Here is a 24,124-nt window from a genome sequence, read left to right as displayed (position 1 = left end):
AGTGTAACTTCAAAGAAAGGGCATATTTACCAACTATTATAAGACTGGTAGATAGTGGTATAAAAAAGAGCAAACATCTTAAAGCAGGGTTGTACTCATTAGGTACCAAACAGACTGAAACTTGTCCAACTTGTCTATTGTGTTATTATTGGGCTCCAAAGTGGCGCAGCAGTCTAAGACACTGCATCTCAGTGCCAGAGGAGTCACTACAAACACCCTGATTCGAATCCAGCCTGTATCACAACTGGCCGGGATTGGGAGTCCCATAGGGCAGCGCACAATTGGCCCAGCGTCGTCCAGGTTTGGCCGGTGTAGGCTGTCCTTGTAAATAAGAATGTGTTCTTAACAAACTTGCTTGTTGGTAAAATAAAACGCTTGTTTCGTATCCCGTTGCCATTGTGTGCCCTAATGAATAGCTACTCCAGTCCTGGAAGCAGAAACAGTTACTGGCGATCTTCCAGACAGGCTGGTCACTGGTGGGAGAAGCCTGGGCTGTGAGGAGGAAGTTCTGATTGAAGTAACGCTGCTTCTGTCCGTCAAACTTCACATGTCCTGCTTTCAACACCAACAGCGTGGTCTGGCCCTGGGTTGCCTGTTCTGTATGGGAACATAAGGAGGGGAAAGTGGTGTTGGCCTCATTTCACCATCCTGATCATGCACATTCTGTTTCTCTATTGTGTGATTATTTATACTTAATATGGGTCTACACATTTCTACATTAAAACATGTTCATATAACTTCCGGCGCCTACAGAGAAGGCCGCCTTGCTTCGCGTTCCTCGGACACTATGCAGTATTTTGTTTTTTTATGTGTCATTTATTACATTGGTACCCCAGGTAATCTTAGGTTTTATTACATACAGTCGGGAGGAACTACTGGATATTTCTATTTCACCTTTATTTAACCAGGTAGGCTAGTTGAGAACAAGTTCTCATTTGCAACTGAGACCTGGCCAAGATAAAGCATAGCAGTGTGAACAGACAACAACACAGAGTTACACATGGAGTAAACAATACACAAGTCAATAACATAGAAAAAAAATCTATATACATTGTGTGCAAAAGGCATGAGGAGGTAGGCAATAAATAGGCCATAGGAGTGAATAATTACAATTTAGCAGATTAACACTGGAGTGATAAATGATCAGATGAACATGTGCAGGTAGAGAGACTGGTGTGCAAAAGAGCAGAAAAGTAAATAAAATAAAAACAGTATGGGGATGAGGTAGGTAGATTGGGTGGGCTATATACCGATGGACTATGTATAGCTGCAGCGATCGGTTAGCTGCTCAGATAGCAGATGTTTAAAGTTGGTGAGAGAGATAAGTCTCCAGCATCAGATATTTTTGCAATTCGTTCCAGTCGCAGGCAGCAGAGAACTGGAAGGAAAGGCGGCCAAATGAGGTTTTGGCTTTAGTGATCAGTGAGATACACCTGCTGGAGCGCGTGCTACGCGTGCTACGGGTGGGTGTTGCCATCGTGAACTGAGATAAGACTGAGCTATACCTAGCATAGACTTGTAGATGACCTGGAGCCAGTGGGTCTGGCGACGAACATGTAGCGAGGGCCAGGGGGTCTGGCGAGGGCCAGCCGACTAGGTCACAGTGGTGGGTGGTATAAGGTGCTTTAGTAACAAAACGGATGGCACTGTGATAAACTGCATCCAGTTTGCTGAGTAGAGTATTGGAAGCTATTTTGTAGATGACATCGCCGAAGTCGAGGATCGGTAGGATAGTCAGTTTTACTAGGGTAAGTTTGCGGCATGAGTGAAGGAGGCTTTGTTGCGAAATAGAAAGCCGACTCTAGATTTGATTTTGAATTGAAGATGTTTGATATGGAAGGAGAGTTTGCAGTCGAGCCAGACACCTAGGTACTTATAGATGTCCACATATTCTAGATCGGAACCATCCAGGGTGGTGATGCTAGTCGTGCGTGCAGCCAGCGAACGGTTGAAAAGCATGCATTTTGTTTTACTAGCGTTTAAGAGCAGTTGGAGGCCACGGAAGGAGTGTTGTATGGCATTGAAGCTCGTTTGGAGGTTAGATAGCACAGTGTCCAAGGACGGGCCGGAAGTATACAGAATGGTGTCGTCTGCGTAAAGGTGGATCAGGGAATTGCCCCCAGCAAGAGCAACATCGTTGATATATACAGAGAAAAGAGTCGGCCCGAGAATTGAACCCTGTGGTACCCCCATAGAGACTACCAGAGGGCCGAACAACATGCCCTGTGGTATCCCCATAGAGACTGCCAGAGGACCGAACAACATGCCCTCCGATTTGACACACTGAACTCTGTCTGCAAAGTAGTTGGTGAACCAGGCAAGGCAGTCATTAGAAGAACCGAGGCTACTGAGTCTGCCGATAAGAATATGGTGGTTGACAGAGTCGAAAGCCTTGGCCAGGTCGATGAAGATGGCTGCACAGTACTGTCCTTTATCAATAGCGGTTATGATATCGTTTAGTACCTTGAGTGTGGCTGAGGTGCACCCGTGACCGGCTCGGAAACCGGATTGCACAGCAGAGAAGGTGCGGTGGGATTCGAGATGGTCAGTGATCTGTTTGTTGACTTGGCTTTCAAAGACCTTAGATAGGCAGGGCAGGATGGATATAGGTCTGTAACAGTTTGGGTCCAGGGTGTCTCCCCCTTTGAAGAGGGGGATGACCGCGGCAGCTTTCCAATCCTTGGGGATCTCAGATGATACGAAGGAGAGGTTGAACAGGCTGGTAATAGGGGTTGCGACAATGGCGGCGGACAGTTTCAGAAATAGAGGGTCCAGATTGTCAAGCCCTGCTGATTTGTATGGGTCCAGGATTTGCAGCTCTTTCAGAACATCTGGATTTGGGTAAAGGAGAAGCTGGGGAGGTGTGGGTGAGTAGCTGCGGGGGGGGGGGAGCTGTTGCCCGAGGTTGTAGTAGCCAGGAGGAAGGCATGGCCAGCCGTTGAGAAATGCTTGTTGAAGTTTTCAATTATCACGGATTTATCGGTGGTGACTGTGTTACCTAGCCTCAGTGCAGTGGGCAGCTGGGAGGAGGTGCTCTTGTTCTCCATGGACTTTACAGTGTTCCAGAATGTTTTGGAGTTAGAGCTACAAGATGCAAATTTCTGCTTGAAAAAGCTGGCCTTTGCTTTCCTGACTGACTGCGTGTATTGGTTCCTGACTTCCCTGAACAGTTGCATATCGCGGGGACTATTCAATGCTATTGCAGTCTGCCACAGGATGTTTTTGTGCTGGTCGAGGGCAGTCAGGTCTGGAGTGAACCAGGGGCTATATCTGTTCTTAGTTCTGCATTTTTGAACGGAGCATGCTTGTCTAAGATGGTGAGAAAGTTACTTTTAAAGAATGACCAAGCATCCTCAACTGACGGGATGAGGTCAATATCCTTCCAGAATACCCGGGCCAGGTTGATTAGAAAGGCCTGCTCGCAGAAGTGTTTTAGGGAGCGTTTGAAAGTGATGAGGGGTGGTCGTTTGACCGCGGATACAGGCAATGAGGCAGTGATCGCTGAGATCCTGATTGAAGACAGCAGAGGTGTATTTGGAGGGCAAGTTGGTCAGGATAATGTCAATTAGGGTGCCCATGTTTACGGATTTAGGGTTGTACCTGGTAGGTTTCTTGATGATTTGTGTGAGATTGAGGGCATCTAGCTTAGATTGTAGGACTGCCGGGGTGTTAAGCATATCCCAGTTTAGGTCACCTAACAGAACAAACTCTGAAGCTAGATGGGGGGCGATCAATTCACAGATGGTGTCCAGGGCACAGCTAGGAGCTGAGGTGGGTCGGTAGCAGGCGGCAACAGTGAGAGACTTATTTCTGGAGAGATTAATTTTTAAAATTAGAAGTTCGAACTGTTTGGACATAGACCTGGAAAGTATCACAGAACTTTGCAGGCTATCTCTGCAGTAGATTGCAACTCCTCCCCCTTTGGCAGTTCTATCTTGACAGAAAGTGTTATAGTTGGGTATGGAAATCTCAGAATTTTTGGTGGCCTTCCTAAGCCAGGATTCAGACACGGCAAGGACATCAGGGTTGGCAGAGTGTGCTAAAGCAGTGAGTAAAACAAACTTAGGGAGGAGGCTTCTGAAGTTGACATGCATGAAACCAAGGCTTTTTCGATCACAGAAGTCAACAAATGAGGATGCCTGGGGACATGCAGGGCCTGGGTTTATCTCCACATCACCCGAGGAACAGAGGAGGAGTAGGATGAGGGTGCGGCTAAAGGCTATCAAAACTGGCCGCCTAGAGCGTTGGGGACAAGGAATAAAAGGAGCAGATTTATGGGCGTGGTAGAATATATTCAGGGCATAATGTGCAGACAGGGGTATGGTGGGGTGCGGGTACAGCGGAGGTAAGCCCAGGCACTGGGTGATGATAAGAGAGGTTGTATCACTGGACATGCTGGTTATAATGGGTGAGGTCACCGCATGTGTGGGAGGTGGGACAAAGGAGGTATCAGAGGTGTGAGGAGTGGAACTAGGGGCTCCATTGTAAACTAAAACAATGATAACTAACCTGAACAACAGTATACAAGGCATATTGATATTTGAGAGAGACATACAGCAAGGCATAAAGTAATCGCAGGTCTTGATTGGGAGAGCTTGCTAAAACAACAACAGCTAGTCAGCTAACACAACAACAGCAGGTAAAATGGCGATGACTAGGCAGAGAGGGTCGGACTAACTACACACAGAGCCTGAGTTTGCGGCTGGGGCCGACAGATAAAACATAAATAAACAGAATGGAGTACCGTGATTAATGGACAGTCCAGCAGGCATCAGCTATGTAGCCAAGTGATCATAGTGTCCAGGAGGCAGCAGTAGATGGAACAGGGAAGCCGCCACTACACTAGCACGCGGGCGACACAGAGTTTAAAGTTGGTAGCCTGGGGGTGGTAGGGGGGTCTGCTCAGACGGAGGCCGGTTGAAGGCACAGCGGATGGAGTATTCGTCGGCAGACCAGTCGTGGTGGTGCGGCAGGGGGCCGTGTCGACAGAGAATCCAAGCCAGATGGCAAAAGAGGTATTGTAGAATTTAGTTTGCTAGCAGGGAGATGTGCCTGGCTCACGGCTAACTGGTGCTAGCTTCGTGGCAGTGGCGTTAGCCAAGGTCCAGAGTTTACAGCAAGGATCCGGTGGAGTATTGGGCTCTAGCCGTGTATGAGTGGGGTTCGGGTGAACAGCTGAGTAGGCCGGGAGCTGGGCCTCAGGGATAGCTTCGGTACTGGGTGCAAGCTAGCTGTGAAGATCAGAAGTAGTGGTCCAGGGATTACGGCAGGAATCCGGCGTTGTTGAGGAGAGCGTTGCTTGGATATAAGAGCAACGTCAACTCACCATCATTACGACCGGGAATACGACTTTCCCGAAGCGGATCCTGTGTTTTGCCCACCACCCAGGACAGTGGATCGGTTCCCAGCCTGCGATCCAATACAACGACGCCGTAAAAGGGGCAGACAAAGCGGTCTTCTGGTCAGGCTCCGGAGACGGGCACATCGCACACCGCTCCCGAGCATACTACTCTCCAATGTCCAGTCTCTTGACAACAAGGTTGATGAAATCCGAGCAAGGGTAGCATTCCAGAGAGACATCAGAGACTAACGTTCTTTGCTTCACGGAAACATGGCTCACTCGAGACACGCTATTGGTGTCGGTACAGCCAGCTGGTTTCTTCACGCATCGCACAGACAGAAACAAACATCTTTCTGAGAAGAAGAGGGGCGGGGGGGGCATGCCTTATGATTAACGAGACGTGGTGTGATCATAACAACATACAGGAACTTAAGTCCTTCTGTTCACCTGACTTAGAATTCCTCACAATCAAATGTCGACAGCATTATCTACCAAGAGAATTCTCTTCGATTATAATCACAGCCGCACATATTCCCCCCCAAGCAGGCACCTCGACGGCCCTGAACTATAACTTTATTTGACTCTATGTAAACTGGAAACGCATATCCTGAGGATGCATTCATTGTAGCTGGGGATTTTAACAAGGCTAATCTGAAAACAAGACTCCCTAAATTATATCAGCATATCGATTGTGCTACCAGGGCTGGTAAAACCCTGGATCATTTTTATTCTAACTTCCGCAATGCATATAAAGTCCTCCACCGCCCTCCTTTCGGAAAAGCTGACCACGACTCCATTTAGTTGCTTCCAGCCTATAGACAGAAACTAAAACAGGAAGCTGACTCTCTCAGGTCTGTTCAACGCTGGTCCGACCAATATGATTCCACGCTTCAAGATTGCTTCAATCACGTGGATTGGGATATGTTCCGAATTGCGTCAAACAACAACATTGATGAATACGCTGATTCGTTGAGCAAGTTCATTAGCAAGTGCATCGGCGATGTCATACCCACAGCAACTATTAAAACATTCCCCAACCAGAAACTGTGGATTGATGGTAGCATTCACGCGAAACTGAAAGCACAAACCAGTGACCGGAAACATGACCGAATACAAACAGTGTAGCTATTCCCTCCGCAAGGCAATCAAACAAGCTAAGCGTCAGTATAGAGACAAAGTAGAGTCGCAATTCAACGGCTCAGACACAGGAGGTATGTGGCAGGGTCTACAGTCAATCAGATTACAAAAAGAAAACCAGCCCCGTCGCGGACCAGGATGTCTTGCTCCCAGACAGACTAAACAACTTCTTTGCTCGCTTTGAGGATATTACAGTGCCACTGACACGGCCCGCTACCAAAACCTGTGGACTCCCCTTCACTGCAGCCGACGTGAGTAAAACATTTAAACGTGTTAACCCTCACAAGGCTGCAGGCACAGACGGCATCCCCAGCCGCGTCCTCAGAGCATGCGCAGACCAGCTGGCTGGTGTGTTTACGAACATATTCAATCAATCCTTATCCCAGTCTGCTGTTCCCACATGCTTCAAGAGGGCCACCATTGTTCCTGCTCCCAAGAAAGCTAAGGTAACTGAGCTAAACGACTACCGCCCCGTAGCACTCACTTACGTCATCATGAAGTGCTTTGAGAGACTAGTCAAGGACCATATCACCTCCACCCTACCTGACACCCTAGACCCACTCCAATTTGCTTACCGCCCCAATAGGTCCACAGACGACACAATCGCAACCACACTGCACACAGCCCTAACCCATCTGGACAAGAGGTATACCTATGTGAGAATGCTGTTCATCGACTACAGCTCAGCATTTAACACCATAGTACCCTCCAAACTCGTCATTAAGCTCGAGACCCTGGGTCTCGACCCCGCCCTGTGCAACTGGGTACTGGACTTCCTGACGGGCCGCACCCAGGTGGTGAGGGTAGGTAACAACATCTCCACCCCGCTGATCCTCAACACTGGGGCCCCACAAGGGTGCGTTGTGAGGCCTCTCCTGTACTCCCTGTTCACCCACGACTGCGTGGCCATGCACGCCTTTAACTCAATCATCAAGTTTGCAGACGACACCACAGTGGTAGGCTTGATTACCAACAACGACGAGACGACCTACAGGGAGGTGAGGGCCCTCGGAGTGTGGTGTCAGGAAAATAACATCACACTCAATGATGATCGTGGACTTCAGGAAACAGCAGGGGGAGCACCCCCCTATCCACATCGAAGGGGCAGTAGTGGAGAGGGTATAAAGTTTTAAGTTCCTCGGCGTACACATCACGGACAAACTGAATTGGTCCACCCACACAGACAGCGTGGTGAAGAAGGCGCGGCAGCACCTCTTCAACCTCAGGAGGCTGAAAATTTGGCTTGTCACCAAAAGCACTCACAAACTTTTACAGATGCACAATAGAGAGCATCCTGTCGGGCTGTATCACAGCCTGGTACGGCAACTGCTCCGCCCACAACCGTAAGGCTCTCCAGAAGGTAGTGAGGTCTGCACAACGCATCAGGCAAACTACCTGCCCTCCAGGACACCTACCCCACCCGATGTCACAGGAAGGCCATAAAGATCATCAAGGACAACAACCACCCGAGCCACTGCCTGTTCACCCCACTATCATCCAGAAGGCGAGGTCAGGACAGGTGTATCAAAGCAGGGACCGAGAGACTGAAAAACAGCTTCCATCTCAAGGCCATCAGACTGTTAAACAGCCACCACAAACATTATGTGACTGCTGCCATACATGTAAAAAATGTATCACTAGCCACTTTAAACAATGCCACTTAATATGTTTACATACCCTACATTACTCATCTCATATGTATATACTGTACTCTATACCACCTTCTGCATCTTGCCATCTTTATGTAATACAGTGCCTTGCGAAAGTATTTGGCCCCCTTGAACTTTGCGACCTTTTGCCACATTTCAGGCTTCAAACATAAAGATATAAAACTGTATTTTTTTGTGAAGAATCAACAACAAGTGGGACACAATCATGAAGTGGAACGACATTTATTGGATATTTCAAACTTTTTTAACAAATCAAAAACTGAAAAATTGGGCGTGCAAAATTATTCAGCCCCCTTAAGTTAATACTTTGTAGCGCCACCTTTTGCTGCAATTACAGCTGTAAGTCGCTTGGGGTATGTCTCTATCAGTTTTGCACATCGAGAGAATGAATTTTTTTTCCCATTCCTCCTTGCAAAACAGCTCGAGCTCAGTGAGGTTGGATGGAGAGCATTTGTGAAAAGCAGTTTTCAGTTCTTTCCACAGATTCTCGATTGGATTCAGGACTGGACTTTGACTTGGCCATTCTAACACCTGGATATGTTTATTTTTGAACCATTCCATTGTAGATTTTGCTTTATGTTTTGGATCATTGTCTTGTTGGAAGACAAATCTCCGTCCCAGTCTCAGGTCTTTTGCAGACTCCATCAGGTTTTCTTCCAGAATGGTCCTGTATTTGGCTCCATCCATCTTCCCATCAATTTTAACAATCTTCCCTGTCCCTGCTGAAGAAAAGCAGGCCCAAACCATGATGCTGCCACCACCATGTTTGACAGTGGGGAGGGTGTGTTCAGGGTGATGAGCTGTGTTGCTTTTACGCCAAACATAACATTTTGCATTGTTGCCAAAAAGTTCAATTTTGGTTTCATCTGACCAGAGCACCTTCTTCCACATGTTTGGTGTGTCTCCCAGGTGGCTTGTGGCAAACTTTAAACAACACTTTTTATGGATATCTTTAAGAAATGGCTTTCTTCTTGCCACTCTTCCATAAAGGCCAGATTTGTGCAATATATGACTGATTGTTGTCCTATGGACAGAGTCTCCCACCTCAGCTGTAGATCTCTGCAGTTCATCCAGAGTGATTATGGGCCTCTTGGCTGCATCTCTGATCAGTCTTCTCCTTGTATGAGCTGAAAGTTTAGAGGGACGGCCAGGTCTTGGTAGATTTGCAGTGGTCTGATACTCCTTCCATTTCAATATTATCGCTTGCACAGTGCTCCTTGGGATGTTTAAAGCTTGGGAAATCTTTTTGTATCCAAATCCGGCCTGGTGTGTTCCTTGTTCTTCATGATGCTCTCTGCGCTTTTAACGGACCTCTGAGACTATCACAGTGCAGGTGCATTTATACGGAGACTTGATTACACACAGGTGGATTGTATTTATCATCATTAGTCATTTAGGTCAACATTGGATCATTCAGAGATCCTCACTGAACTTCTGGAGAGAGTTTGCTGCACTGAAAGTAAAGGGGCTGAATAATTTTGCACGCCCAATTTTTCAGTATTTGATTTGTTAAAAAAGTTTGAAATATCCAATAAATGTCGTTCCACTTCATGATTGTGTCCCACTTGTTGTTCATTCTTCACAAAAAGATACAGTTTTATATCTTTATGTTAGAAGCCTGAAATGTGGCAAAAGGTTGCAAAGTTCAAGGGGGCCGCATACTTTCGCAAGGCACTGTACATGTATCACTATCCACTTTAAACAATGCCACTTAATATAATGTTTACATACCCTACATTACTCATCTCATATGTATATACTGTACTCTATACCACCTACTGCATCTTGCCTATGCCGTTCTGTACCGTCACTCATTCATATACAGTGGGGAGAACAAGTATTTGATACACTGCCGATTTTGCAGGTTTTCCTACTTACAAAACATGTAGAGGTCTGTAATTTTTATCATAGGTACACTTCAACTGTGAGAGGCGGAATCTAAAACAAAAATCCAGAAAATGACATTGTATGATTTTCAAGTAATTAATTTGCATTTTATTGCATGACATAAGTATTTTATTACCTACCAACCAGTAAGAATTCCGGCTCTCACAGACCTGTTAGTTTTTCTTTAAGAAGCCCTCCTGTTCTCCACTCATTACCTGTATTAATTGCACCTGTTTGAACTCGTTACCTGTATAAAAGACACCTGTCCACACACTCAATCAAACAGACTCCAACCTCTCCACAATGGCCAAGACCAGAGAGCTGTGTAAGGACATCAGGGATAAAATTGTAGACCTGCACAAGGCTGGGATGGGCTACAGGACAATAGGCAAGCAGCTTGGTGAGACAGCAACAACGGTGCAATTATTAGAAAATGGAAGAAGTTTAAGATGACGGTCAATCACCCTCGGCCTGGGGCTCCATGCAAGATCTCACCTCGTGGGGCATCAATGATCATGAAGAAGGTCAGCCCAGAACTACACGGCAGGACCTGGTCAATAACCTGAAGAGAGCTGGGACCACAGTCTCAAATAAAACCATTAGTAACACACTACGCCGTCACGGATTAAAATCCTGCAGCGCACACAAGGTCCCCTTGCTCAAGCCAGCGCATGTCCAGGCCCATCTGAAGTTTGCCAATGACCATCTGGATGATCCAGAGGAGGAATGGGAGACGGCCATGTGGTCTGATGAGACAAAAATAGAGCTTTTTGGTCTAAACTCCACTCGCCGTGTTTGGAAGAAGAAGAAGGATGAGTACAACCCCAAGAACACCATCCCAACCATGAAGCATGGAGGTGGAAACATCATTCTTTGGGGATGCTTTTCTGCAAAGGGGACAGGACGACTGCACCGTATTGAGGGGAGGATGGATGAGGCCATGTATAGCAAGATCTTGGCCAACAACCTCCTTCCCTCAGTAAGAGCATTGAAGATGGGTCGTGACTTGGTCTTCCAGCATGACAACGACCAAAAACACACAACCAGGGCAACTAAGGAGTGGCTCCGTAAGAACCATCTCAATGTCCTGGAGTGGCCTAGCCAGTCTCCAGACCTGAACCCAATACAAAATCTTTGAAGGGAGATGAAAGTCCGTATTGCCCAACGACAGCCCCGAAACCTGAAGGATCTGGAGAAGGTCTGTATGGAGGAGTGGGCCAAAATCCCTGCTGCAGTGTGTGCAAACCTGGTCAAGAACTACAGGAAACGTATGATATCTGTAATTGCAAACAAACGTTTCTGTACCAAATATAAAGTTCTGCTTTTCTGATGTATCAAATACTTATATCATGCAATAAAAAGCAAATTAATTACTTAAAAATCATACAATGTGATTTTCTGGATTTTTGTTTTAGATTCCGTCTCTCACGGTTGAAGTGTACCTATGATAAAAATTACAGACCTCTACATGCTTTGTAAGTAGGAAAACCTGCTCGACCAAAATCGGCAGTGTATCAAATACTTGTTCTCCCCACTATCTTTATGTACATATTCTTCATCCCTTTACACTTGTGTGTATATGGTAGCTGTTGTTAAATTGTTAGGTTAGATTACTCGTTGGTAATTACTGCATTTTCGGAACTAGAAGCACAAGCATTTCGCTACACTCGCATTAACATCTGCTAACCATGTGTATGTGACAAATTAAATTATATTTGATTTGATGTTTAATTCAATGTATAACATCTCATGTGCATACGATTCCATCATTGTTAACATTGTAACCAAAGAAATCCCAATATAAATTGAGGGAAAGAAACTCACCGTGCACTGGCTGACAGTCAAGGGTCTGGACACTGAACTCGCTGGAGGGAAGCGACTGAAAGAAGTCCCCAAGAGCAGACTGCCCTAACACAGCATTCCCATTCCAGACCAGGGTTGCTTTGTCCAGGTAGAGTCGTATCAAGTTCTGGGTGAAGATCAACAGTAAGGAGTTAGCTATCTAGCTAAAGTTGAGATATTTCCAGATGCTCACAAAGAAGTGTTTTCCAAAGTAGGGTTCCTGAGGGAGGTGTTTGTACCAGTGTGGTTCAATGCATTCACACAGAACTCCGGTGAATCAGTTCCTACCATCCTGTTCTTGTCCATGCAGTCATAATATATGTTGGTGAACTCCTCGGAATACCTGCATGACGCATCAACGTGGGTCCTGAAATCCTGGAGAAGGGACAAGAGGTTTGATTGATTGTGAATGACAGCCATTAACAACTTGGTCAATACAGATATATGCCTTAGATTTTCTTTTTTAGGGGTCAGTAGTCAGACCATAGAATTACATATTAGAACTAATTGTATTAAATATGATCTGTGTCAAACCATAGCAACCCTGCTGTTACAGAGCCAAGGGTTACAGCAGGGGAAGGGTTACAGCAGGGGAAGGGTTACAACATGGGAAGGGTTACAACAGGGGAAGGGTTACAACATGGGAAGGGTTACAACATGGGAAGGGTTACAACAGGGGAAGGGTTACAACAGGGGAAGGGTTACAGCAGGGGAAGGGTTACAACAGGGGAAGGTTTACAACAGTGGAAGGGTTACAGCAGGGGAAGGGTTACAACAGGGGAATGGTTACAACAGGGGATGGGTTACAGCAGGGGAAGGGTTACAACAGGGGAAGGGTTACAGCAGGGGAATGGTTACAACAGGGGAAGGGTTACAACAGGGGAAGGGTTACAACAGGTGAAGGGTTACAGCAGGGGAATGGTTACAACAGGGGAAGGGTTACAACAGGGGAAGGGTTACAGCAGGGGAAGGGTTACAGCAGGGGATGGGTTACAGCAGGGGAAGGGTTACAACAGGGGATGGGTTACAGCAGGGGAAGGGTTACAACAGGGGAAGGGTTACAACAGGGGAAGGGTTACAGCAGGGGAAGGGTTACAGCAGGGGATGGGTTACAACAGGGGAAGGGTTACAACAGGGGAAGGGTTACAGCAGGGGATGGGTTACAACAGGGGAAGGGTTACAACAGGGGAAGGGTTACAACAGGGGAAGGGTTACAACGGGGGAAGGGTTACAACAGGGGAAGGGTTACAGCAGGGGAAGGGTTACAGCAGGGGAAGGGTTACAACAGGGGAAGGGTTACAACAGGGGAAGGGTTACAGCAGGGGAAGGGTTACAGCAGGGGATGGGTTACAACAGGGGAAGGGTTACAACAGGGGAAGGGTTACAGCAGGGGAAGGGTTACAGCAGGGGAAGGGTTACAGCAGGGGAATGGTTACAACAGGGGAAGGGTTACAGCAGGGGAAGGGTTACAGCAGGGGAAGGGTTACAGCAGGGGAAGGGTTACAGCAGGGGAATGGTTACAACAGTGGAAGGGTTACAGCAGGGGAAGGGTTACAGCAGGGGAAGGGTTACAGCAGGGGAAGGGTTACAACAGGGGAAGGGTTACAACAGGGGAAGGGTTACAACAGGGGAAGGGTTACAACAAGGGAAGGGTTACAACAGGGGAAGGGTTAGAACAAGGGAAGGGTTACAACAGGGGAAGGGTTACAACAGGGGAAGGGTTACAACAAGGGAAGGGTTACAACAGGGGAAGGGTTACAACAGGGGAATGGTTACAACAGGGAAATGTCTAAAACTAGATATTAAGCCTGTAGATATTATAATGGGCATATCAGTGTATAAAGTCTGTAGAAATTATAATGGGCATATCAGTGTATAAAGTCTGTAGAAATTATAATGGGCCCATACCATAACACCACAATCTCTGCTTTACAGTGGTGAAATATACATGCAGAGATCATCCTTTCACCAACACCGTGTCTAATAAAGACACGGCGGTTGAAACCAAAAATACCTCATTTGGACTCCAGACCAAAGGACAAATTTCCACCGGTCTAATGTCCATTGCTCGTATTTCTTTGTCTAAGCAAGTCTCTTCTTATTGGTAGTTAGTAGTGGTTTCTTTGCAGCAATTCGACCATGACAGCTTGATTCACAGTCTCCTCTGAACAGTTGATGTTGAGATGTCTGTTACTTGAACTCTGAAGCATTTATTTGGGCTGCCATTTCTGAGGCTGGTAACTCTAATAACGTATCCTCTGCAGCAGAGGGAACTCTGGGTCTTCCACTCCTGTGGCGGTCCTCCTGAGAGACAGTTTCATCATACCACAGCAGAGGGAACTCTGGGTCTTCATTCCTGTGGCGGTCCTCATGAGAGACAGTTTCACCATACCACAGCAGAGGGAACTCTGGGTCTTCATTCCTGTGGTGGTCCTCATGAGAGACAGTTTCACCATACCACAGCAGAGGGAACTCTGGGTCTTCATTCCTGTGGTGGTCCTCATGAGAGACAGTTTCATCATACCACAGCAGAGGGAACTCTGGGTCTTCCACTCCTGTGGCGGTCCTCATGAGAGACACTTTCATCATACCACAGCAGAGGTAACTCTGGGTCTTCCACTCCTGTGGCGGTCCTCATGAGAGACAGTTTCATCATACCACAGCAGAGGGAACTCTGGGTCTTCCATTCCTGTGGTGGTCCTCATGAGAGACAGTTTCATCATACCACAGCAGAGGGAACTCTGGGTCTTCATTCCTGTGGTGGTCCTCATGAGAGACAGTTTCATCATACCACAGCAGAGGGAACTCTGGGTCTTCCACTCCTGTGGCGGTCCTCATGAGAGACACTTTCATCATACCACAGCAGAGGTAACTCTGGGTCTTCCACTCCTGTGGCGGTCCTCATGAGAGACAGTTTCATCATACCACAGCAGAGGGAACTCTGGGTCTTCCTTTCCTGTGGCGGTCCTCATGAGAGACAGTTTCATCATACCACAGCAGAGGGAACTCTGGGTCTTCCATTTGGCGGTCCTCATGAGAGACAGTTTCATCATACCACAGCAGAGGGAACTCTGGGTCTTCCATTCCTGTGGTGGTCCTCATGAGAGACAGTTTCATCATACCACAGCAGAGGGAACTCTGGGTCTTCCACTCCTGTGGCGGTCCTCATGAGAGACACTTTCATCATACCACAGCAGAGGTAACTCTGGGTCTTCCATTCCTGTGGCGGTCCTCATGAGAGACAGTTTCATCATAGCACTTGATGGTTTTTGCTACTACATTTGAAGAAACTTTCAAAGTTCTTGATATGTTCTGTATTGACTGACCTTTATGTCTTAAAGTAATGATGGACTGTTGTTCCTCTTTGCTTATTTGAGCTCTTCTTGCCATAATATGGACTTGGTCTTTTACCAAATAGGGCTATCTGCTGTATACCCCACTACCTTGTCACAACACAACTGATTGGCTCAAATGCATTAAGGAAAGAAATTCCACAAATTAACTTTCAGCAAGGTACACCTGTTAATTGAAATGCATTCCAGGTGACTACCTCATGAAGTTGGTTGAGAGAGTGCCAAGAGTGTGCAAAGCTGTCATCAAGGTAAAGTGTGATAACATATGTGTTATTTCATAGTTTTGATGTCTTCACTATTATTCTACAATGTAGAAAATATATATTTTTAAAGAAAACCCTTGAATGAGTAGGTGTTCTAAAAATGTAACCAGTAGAGTATGTTAATATCCAGGTCTATTTAAAACATGTTTCACTGTCTGAACATGTGATTTGGTTGTAAATTCATTGCATTCCTTTGATTCTAAATACATTGATAATCTGTAACACGTTTTATTTAATTCTATTTTGGTTGTGAATCTTAATGCATTAGCATTTCGTAATGTACAGTTGTGATTGAGAAGGAGCAGGAATCTTGCTTGAATCAATAACATTGCAGTATGGGGTGAGCACATTATCCTGTGCCATAAAGGTTCAGACCTTTTGGCAGAGACTATAGCACTAACCTCACAATACATGGAAACTATACGTTTACCAACAAACAAACAAACAAAAAGTCCCTTAGCCAATGTCATGTGCATCTCTTTTATATAGTCTGAATGAACCCGTTGTCACTGCTTGTCATGTATGTAATGATTCTCATTCGTCCTAACTCGAGACAATGCTTCCTCCCATTTCCTCTTGGTCATCTTCTTCAGAGCTCCCTCCATCAGCTCATTCCAATAGACGTATTTATGTAGAGTGTCACGGTCGTAAATGGCCTCCGAATACTTCCCATGGTCGTTGGTCGCAAACCACTTCACCGTGGACCAAGCGCTGTTCAGAGGGCACAGGTGCGCGCACTGGAACGGGATTTGAATAAGCTCGTGTCCGTACGCGCGCGCCAACGTCGGGCAGCAGCTCATAGGTATGAGATCCACCGGGGCATCGGGCAGGTGATGAACGTACCCCGCGAAGTTACAATCGTCAACTTTCCTTGGTGACCTCCAGTTATGATTGTTCACCACTATTGCACATTTCCCGTAGTTCTCCCTTAAACTGCCACACAACTCTTCAAATATTTCCCCTGAAGGCTGCAGAGAGGAGACACCGTTACAATGGAACAGTAGTTTGTAATTCCATGGAACCCATCCTCTCTGACCTCCCGCGTGGATGACGCTCCAGCTGTGTCTGCTGCTAGTGGCGTCCGTTGCCGCGGAGATGTCACCAGTGATCAGACCCTCTGTAAACTCGGTTTCACCGAGATAAACTCGGTAGAAACCCTCGCTCTGCAGCTGTCTGATGTCGCGGATGTATGGCACACATTGGGGCCCGCTGTTGGACCTCCTGTTCCACATGAACTGTAGAAGGTTCCGCAGCTTGAGGCGCATCCTCGTGCCTTTTGGATAGGTCTAGGTCAGAGTACTCTTCTGGCGCACATTTACAAGTTCTAAGGTGCGTCATAATATAGCCGTCATTCGAGCAGAGCTTGTTACCTATAGCCCATAGTCTCATCAGCTTGTCACCTAAACTTCTTTCCAAAATAGAACAGGAAAACAATAGGCTTGATTAAATCAGAAGATTAAATCATGATTCAAGGTTCCATGTATTTCCATATTTCAGGCCTATGTAAAAGCATATGAGTTCATAGTCATGGCACCCCAGTAACAGCCTCAGCCTGGTCTCATAGACTAGATGCAACATAGTATACGTAAATCCGGGACACTAAAAGTATTATCATATGTTATGTTTGGTATGGTTACATAAAACAGATTGTTTCTTAAGGGGTAATGGTGGGCGTAATGGTAACGTCTAGCAACTCAAAGTTTGTGAGTTTGAATGTCATCATGGACAACTTCAGCGTTTTAGCTAATTAACAACTTACTACATTTTTGCTACTTCGCAACTACTTACATGTTAGCTAACCCTTCCCCTAACCTTAACCCTTTTAGCTAACCATTCCCATGACCTTAACCTTAACCCTTTATCATAACACCTAAACTTAACACTAACCTCTAGCCTAGCTAGAATTCGTAACATATCAAACGTTTTGAAAATTCATAACATATTGTGTATTTAGCAAATTCATAACATATAATATCAATTGTAATTTGTAACATATCATATGAAATGAGTGATGGATATTCAAAAATGAATATATACCATATTAAAACATAACATACAGTTTTATATTAAATTGAGTATCGCAGATTTACGTACAGGATAATATCAAATGCTCTGAGACCAGGTTGCAGCCTGAGCACAGAGCTGTAAATGTGTACATATTTAATTATTTTGAGGTGATTTTAATTGTTGATTTATAATCCGCGCTTTAGTTTTTAGATAACATTTGAGTTTTTATGACCTATATCTGGTATTTTTGAGCCTAGTATTTGCAGATTGACTGATAGGTTAACATTCTTTGGCTAATGTCTCTTTTTGAAAAAATGCATCTGGACAGAGTACCATCTTTTTTTGTTTCACCTATCTGCCAATTTCTGATCTTCTGCTAACATCATTTGAGGAGTTGCCTGAAGCGTGAGGAGACTGGGAGACAGAGCTTAGGCAGAGGGCTCATAGTGAGGACGACTGGCTACTATTCTTATCCTTGTGTGGTGAGCTTTCTGGCACCCAGAGCTGCTGAGACATCACGCAAGTGGTGTTACACAGAGTGGAAGAGGGTGGCTGTAAGAGTCAGGCTGGTTTCCAGACTTGCCCTCTACAAGATCATCAGAAGACTCCATCAATATCATCTACCATCCTCTGACCAGCTCTCTCCGCTCAAGCCCTGAACCTCTCCATCTGCAGAGGATGCAGCTTTCAAAGACTTGGCCTCTATTGGTTGACCTGATACAGTATACTGCTTGTTTGTTTTTTGCTCTTGAAATGCTTTTAGTCTATGAAAAGCACTATAAAAATGTAATATATTATTATAGGCTACTTGAGTTCAATGAATCGATCATAAAAATACATTTAGAGTTAAGAGGATGTTTAGATTAATGAACAACTCCAAATATGGAATTAAATGACAATATCACATTTCGGATGTCACATAAGCCTAACGTGTGAACGTCACAGAAAGTCTGGGGTGGTTTTGGAAAGAAGGATCTGGGCCATTTCCCCTTTAAAACCACAGAAATGTCCATATCCTTCCCATATTACTTCTGCTTTGGTCAGGGTTGATAAAATCTCTCTCTTGGTTCTGTGTGTGTAGCCTTGGGAGACGTAAAATATGGATAACTGGTTTGAGCATAGATAAAAAAACTATTTTTGATAGGATGAAGAAAAAGATAAAGCAGCCGCGACCGGTTAAAAGTTAATGTATGGCCAAAGATGATCTATTAGATTGACAAAATGGTTGAGTGACCGCTTTAACAATGGAAATATATGTCCTCAAAGAAGGAAGTGAGGCGAGATCAGGTGGGACTGTTCTAGCCAATGACAGGGCAAATACCCCCAACGTAACCCCCCCCCTCCCCCCCACACACAACTATTTTTTAATTTTTTATTATTAATAACAAATCAATACAAAAAGTACATGAGGAACACAAGTATATATAAAGAATATACAAAGGACAATTGGGCTAGGGGGTACAATATCACATTACACATGGACCATAAGGGACATACATACAATTATAAGTGTAACAGTTTTTTTGTTAGTAGAGTATTTATCTTAAAATATAGTTCAATTTCTTTTTGTAAGGTAAGAAAATGTGTTTTCCTTTTTAAATTTACATTTGTGCATATGAAATTTGGCCAAAAGAATGAAATGAAGTAAAATTGTTTCAACTTATTTCTATCGTAGGTAAAGAATCCAAGCCGTACATCTCTCCATAATAGTGTAAAATCTTAATAAATGTGTACAAATATAAATCTACTGATGTCTTGCCACAGATCCCTTACATGAATACAAGGTTTGTATCGCTTTGTTGTTGAATGGACCAATTACAGTCCCAGTGGGTCAGAAGTTCACATACACGCAATTCATTTTTTGTAGCAGTGCCTTTAAATGGTTTAACTTGGGTCAAAAGTTTTTGGATAGCCTTCCACAAGCTTCCCACAATACGTTGGGTGAATTTTGGCCCATTCCTCCTGACAGAGCTGATGTAACTGAGTCAGGTTTGTAAACCTCCTTGCTCGCACATGCTTTTTCAGTTCTGCCCACAAATTTTCTATAGGATTGAGGTCAGGGCTTTGTGATGGTCACTCCAATACCTTGACTTTGTTGTCCTTAAGCCATTTTGCCACAATTTTGGAAGTATGCTTGGGAAGACCCATTTGCGACCAAGCTTTAACTGGTGTCTTAAGATGTTGCTTCAATATATCCACATAATTTTCCATCCTCATGAAGCCTTTTATTTTGTGCACCAGTCTCTCCTGCAGTAAAGCAGCCCCATGATGCTGCCAGCCCCGTACTTCACAGTTCTTCTTCGGCTTGCAAGCCTCCCCCTTTTTCTTCCAAACATAAGTCATTATGTTTTATTTAATTTGACCTTTACTTAACCTTTATTTAACTAGGCAAGTCAGTTAAGAACAAATTCTTATTTTCAATGACGGCCTCGGAACAGTGGGTTAACTGCCTGTTCAGGGGCAGAACAGATTTGTACCTTGTCAGCTCGGGGGTTTGAACTTTAATGAATATATTATCCAGTTTATTTAATCTACATGTATTATCCAGTTTATTTAATCTATATATATTATCCAGTTTATTTAATCTATATATATTATCCAGTTGATTTATTCTATATATATTATCCAGTTTATTTAATCAATATATTATTAAATTATCCACATTATTTAATCTATATATATTATCCAGTTTATTTAATCTATATATATTATCCAGTTTATTTAATCTACATGTATTATCCAGTCTATTTTGTAACTCAATCAGTTCCATCTTCTCCTTCCCCGAGAGGCCGGCTGGGGACCTCTGAGAAAGGGAAGTTATCTTAATGATCACCTTTTCCTCCTCAGCTCTTCTAGTCTTAGCAAGATTACTACCAGATTTTCTAAGGTATTTGAACATCTGAAATTGAAAGAGCTCCCAGTAATTGCAATAAGATTTTTCTTCACAAGCCCTTTCCCAAAAGTGTGAGAGCAGATCTTTAACCTCAAATTTAACTATATCATTATTTAATAATGAGCTATTTAAGTAGGATGCGCTACCAAGGTTAGTATCAGGGGTAAATATTTTGATATCAATGTAAATTGGCCCTATTGTCTGTGAGGGGAGTAGTAAAAATATTTGTAAAAATCTATTCTGGACTGTCTGGGACCTGTTTTGTTACTCCAAGTGAACGATCTGTCGGCCGGAAACCTATCTCTCCATATATATAAGATCAAACTTTTCCATAAAAAGTATTAAACCCAAATTCTGACTGGTAGAAAGAGGAGGAAGGGAAGCGCTGCTAAGGTACACAAAGGTCCAATCAATTTCCCTCTTCCAATTTGGGCTAATTGGAAAAGCTGTTCAAAAGAGGACAATGTATTCCTTTTTTTTGTACTCCCTGACGAAGGCCACACAGCCGAAACGCGTCTGTTTTTAAAAACTTTGTTTCTATTGAACATGCCATACTAATAAAGGCATTTTAATCAATTATATGAAGAGTGCCTTGGTCCTCCTTCCTTTTTGATGACCAAATTCTGACTGGTTGGACAACCTGGGGGCCATCTATCAGTTCAATTATCTATAGTCATGTTAAAGTCCATTCCTATCAATAATGACGAATTGGGAAATTTAGATAACCAATGAAGTATATGTTTCTCTATGGATTCAAGCAACTCATCATTCTCATGTTTGGTGTTGTACCCGTAGAAGTTTACAGTAATGAGCGTAATGTCATTGTAACTGATCACAAGACAAATAAAGTGACCAAAGGGGTCACATTCCGAGTGTAGAATATTACCACCAAAGGTATTTTCCATTGTAGTGACACTAGCGGAGCGTTCAGATCCATGGGAGAGCCAGATATCGTTGCCCCACTGTGACCTCCAGAAATTGACGTCAGCAGAAATTGAGTGAGAACAAAGATCTGTTCTAAATTGTTTAGCAAATAAAAAGACGGCCTTGCGCTTCACATTGTTTCGTAACCCCCTAGCATTAAGAAAAGTATAAAACTGTAGGATGAGTCAATAACGTGGAAGCAGTGAACATAAGCGATAAGGAACCGAGATCTGCACCATTTAAGTAAACTTAAAGTGAAAATAGCGTAAACCATAAACTCTAGTTGTTATTCGACTTTTGAAATTGAATTCAACTGAAAATTATGTTCAAAACCAAACCAAGGGTTCTATGTAGTAAGAGAGACTAAAAACCCTCTTTAGTGTAATCAGGGACTATTCTGAGAAATACAAAACAATAATTTAAAAAATAAAATGATACCTACTATTTTAAGTGTATATGAAAACGGATCATTAAACAACAAAGAATAACGTGTTTTACATATACACATTCCTTGGACCTTTTTCACTTGGAAATAAGTATTAATAACTAAATAGAACAAGAACCATGTGAAGTCAGAGCAGACATGCCCCTTACGGTATGCATAAAAAACGTTCAGTCTTCTTCGTGAGTTTGTAAACAAAATAGGCCTTCTTCTGGTCTGGTCATACAAGAACAAGCTAATAAATGATTGAGGTACCTGAGTATTCAGAAAAAAAATGTAACCTGGGGCTTGTTTGGTAAAAGTTATACCAGTACAAGGAAAATGAGAATACCATGCCTGAAACCATCTGGTGAGATTCTAGGGAGGAATATTGACTTCCGAACCGTTGATGAAGCCTCGTCCTCCGACGAAGCCTTCACCTTACCCTCATGTCGTGCTTTCTTGATCGTTGTTCCTTCTTTCTATGTCCTCCGGGCTGAGATGCTCGGCGAAAAGCAGACCATGGCTCTGAAGGAAGGCGTTCTTCCTAGCAGCTTTCCAGACAGCATCCCTGTAGAATCTGGCAGTGAAGAGGATGATGATACCCCTAGGTCTTGAATCGTTTTGCTGTTGCTTCTTACCGAGGCGATGCACAACGTCGATAGTATCGGCAACGTTTGTTATTCCGCAGATGCGGATAGCCTCTTGTCGCACATCTTCATTCTCCACCTCTGGCACGCCGTAGTCTCAGGTTCCATCTGGTTGTGTATTGCTCCAGATCAGTGAGACGTATGTGGTATTATTTTTATTTTATCTCTATTTTACTAGGCAAGTCAGATAAGAACAAATTCTTATTTTCAATGACGGCCTAGGATAGCCTTCCACAAGCTTCCCACAATACGTTGGGTGAAAATTTTGGCCCATTCCTCCTGACAGAGCTGATGTAACTGAGTCAGGTTTGTAAACCTTGCTCGCACATGCTTTTTCAGTTCTGCCCACTCCAATACCTTGACTTTGTTGTCAGTCAGTTAAGAACAAATTCTTATTTTCAATGACGGCCTCGGAACAGTGGGTTAACTGCCTGTTCAGGGGCAGAACGACAGATTTGTACCTTGTCAGCTCGGGGATTCGAACTTGCAACCTTTCGGTTACTAGTCCAACGCTCTAACCACTAGGCTACCATTGAATTCTGTTCCACCTTTTCAACACTTTTTTCAACTCATTTTCACATCCTTGATTTCACCACATGCAAACTCCACAGTCTGTTTCAAGCCTTCGATTAACATGGTGTTCGCACCTACTATTTCCTTCAATGGCGTCAGACCTGGAGTTGATGAGTGAGGAGAGGGTGGCCACGATCTCAGAGTCCATGTTTTTTTTTTTTGCAGGGTGGAGGTTTGCACGGAGTAACCGGTAAAGAGGGGAACTCGTCACCTTCAACAGCATGATAGGGAAAGCGTAGTTATGGCAGGGAGTCTATAAGCACGTTCCTCTCGTTGTTAGCTGCTTCCTTTCTTTTTTTTGTCACGACTTCGCATGAACATGCCGAAATAAATTATCATATTATTATTGCAGTCATTATTATTGCAGTCACAGGAACAATTTTTTAAATATATTGAACAAATAAAAATATTAATGACTGTAAACTAGTTTTGTTTCCACAATCTTTCTGAAGTTTGGTGCGGAACTCGGTAAAAAAAAGAAGCATAAGATCAAGCCGCCATCTTGGACTTGTCAAACATACTTTTATATTATTTTTCAGTTAATTTTTTATTTATGTTAAAGAACATTCGGAAAGTGTCCAGTATACAATCATATGCCACCGTGGTAATTCAAAGGTTTTCCTCATATACTTGGGAGTATTTTAACACAAACGACATATTGATAGAAATCAACTTTATAGAAAATGTTCATGCAAGGCTACATTCATCAAAAGGTTGGGCAGTCTTTTGAAGTGTTAATTCTCTATAAAGTTGTGTATATACTTAGTTACACCACTCTGCCAACGATACACAGTATAATGATAATCAAAGAATTCTAGCAAAAACAAAGCCATACAAAATATTGAATTACTAGAAAATATTAGGACGTGTATGTATATTATATTAATCCACATTACAATATTACTTTACCTTTGATTAATTTGAATAGGAATTCATAAGATTGGATTGAAAAAAGTGAGGCATCGCTGTGTGAAACATGGCTGAGCCAGTGAAAAAGGATAAATTACTGAACGATATAGAAATGGAAAAGAGGATGAATACTAAAACTCTATTGGCGCCATCACGTTTTAGTGGTACACACTACAGTGTCATTTGTATTGAAGTGTATTCAAACGTCTCATTTCATTTGATATTTCAACTTTGGTTCAGCATGTAACTAAAGT

The 24,124-nt window shown here is 43.8% G+C and overlaps 2 protein-coding genes across 3 annotated transcripts; both read right to left on the bottom strand.

Annotated features, from left to right (window-relative positions):
• On the bottom strand, positions 1-23,402 carry LOC135545535 (NTF2-related export protein 2-like). 2 transcript variants are annotated; one of them, XM_064973197.1, is made up of 4 exons: positions 22,184-23,402; positions 12,166-12,252; positions 11,860-12,004; positions 1-597 (listed from the first exon to the last, which is right to left on the bottom strand). In XM_064973197.1, exons 1-4 carry the CDS (start codon positions 22,187-22,189, stop codon positions 239-241), a joined length of 597 nt encoding a protein of 198 aa, XP_064829269.1. In that variant the 5' UTR covers positions 22,190-23,402; the 3' UTR covers positions 1-238. The 2 variants fall into 2 exon arrangements, with proteins under 2 accessions (XP_064829269.1, XP_064829268.1); XM_064973196.1 differs by lacking the exon at positions 22,184-23,402 and having other exon boundaries at positions 12,166-12,324.
• LOC135545346 (uncharacterized protein C21orf140 homolog) lies at positions 16,000-16,758 on the bottom strand. The gene has a single exon (XM_064972959.1). The coding sequence runs from the start codon at positions 16,756-16,758 to the stop codon at positions 16,000-16,002; it is 759 nt and encodes a 252-aa protein (XP_064829031.1).
• Positions 23,403-24,124: the final 722 nt, after the last annotated feature.

This window comes from Oncorhynchus masou, chromosome 9 (assembly GCF_036934945.1).
Source record: "Oncorhynchus masou masou isolate Uvic2021 chromosome 9, UVic_Omas_1.1, whole genome shotgun sequence".
In the NCBI taxonomy this organism is placed as follows: domain Eukaryota; kingdom Metazoa; phylum Chordata; class Actinopteri; order Salmoniformes; family Salmonidae; genus Oncorhynchus; species Oncorhynchus masou.
The sequence above is the reverse complement of the archived record's forward strand: the minus strand, read 5'-3'. Positions and strand labels throughout refer to the sequence as shown.

Excerpts from the sequence above, each read along its gene's own strand:
- LOC135545535 (XM_064973196.1), bottom strand. The coding sequence starts at position 12,297 with ATGGCTGTCATTCACAATCAATCAAACCTCTTGTCCCTTCTCCAGGAT. Across the intron at positions 12,005-12,165 it reads GCATGGACAAGAACAGGATG|AACTTGATACGACTCTACCT; the intron begins GTAGGAACTGAT and ends ATCTTCACCCAG. Across the intron at positions 598-11,859 it reads TGACTGTCAGCCAGTGCACG|AACAGGCAACCCAGGGCCAG; the intron begins GTGAGTTTCTTT and ends GTTCCCATACAG.
- LOC135545346 (XM_064972959.1), bottom strand. The coding sequence starts at position 16,758 with ATGCGCCTCAAGCTGCGGAACCTTCTACAGTTCATGTGGAACAGGAGG.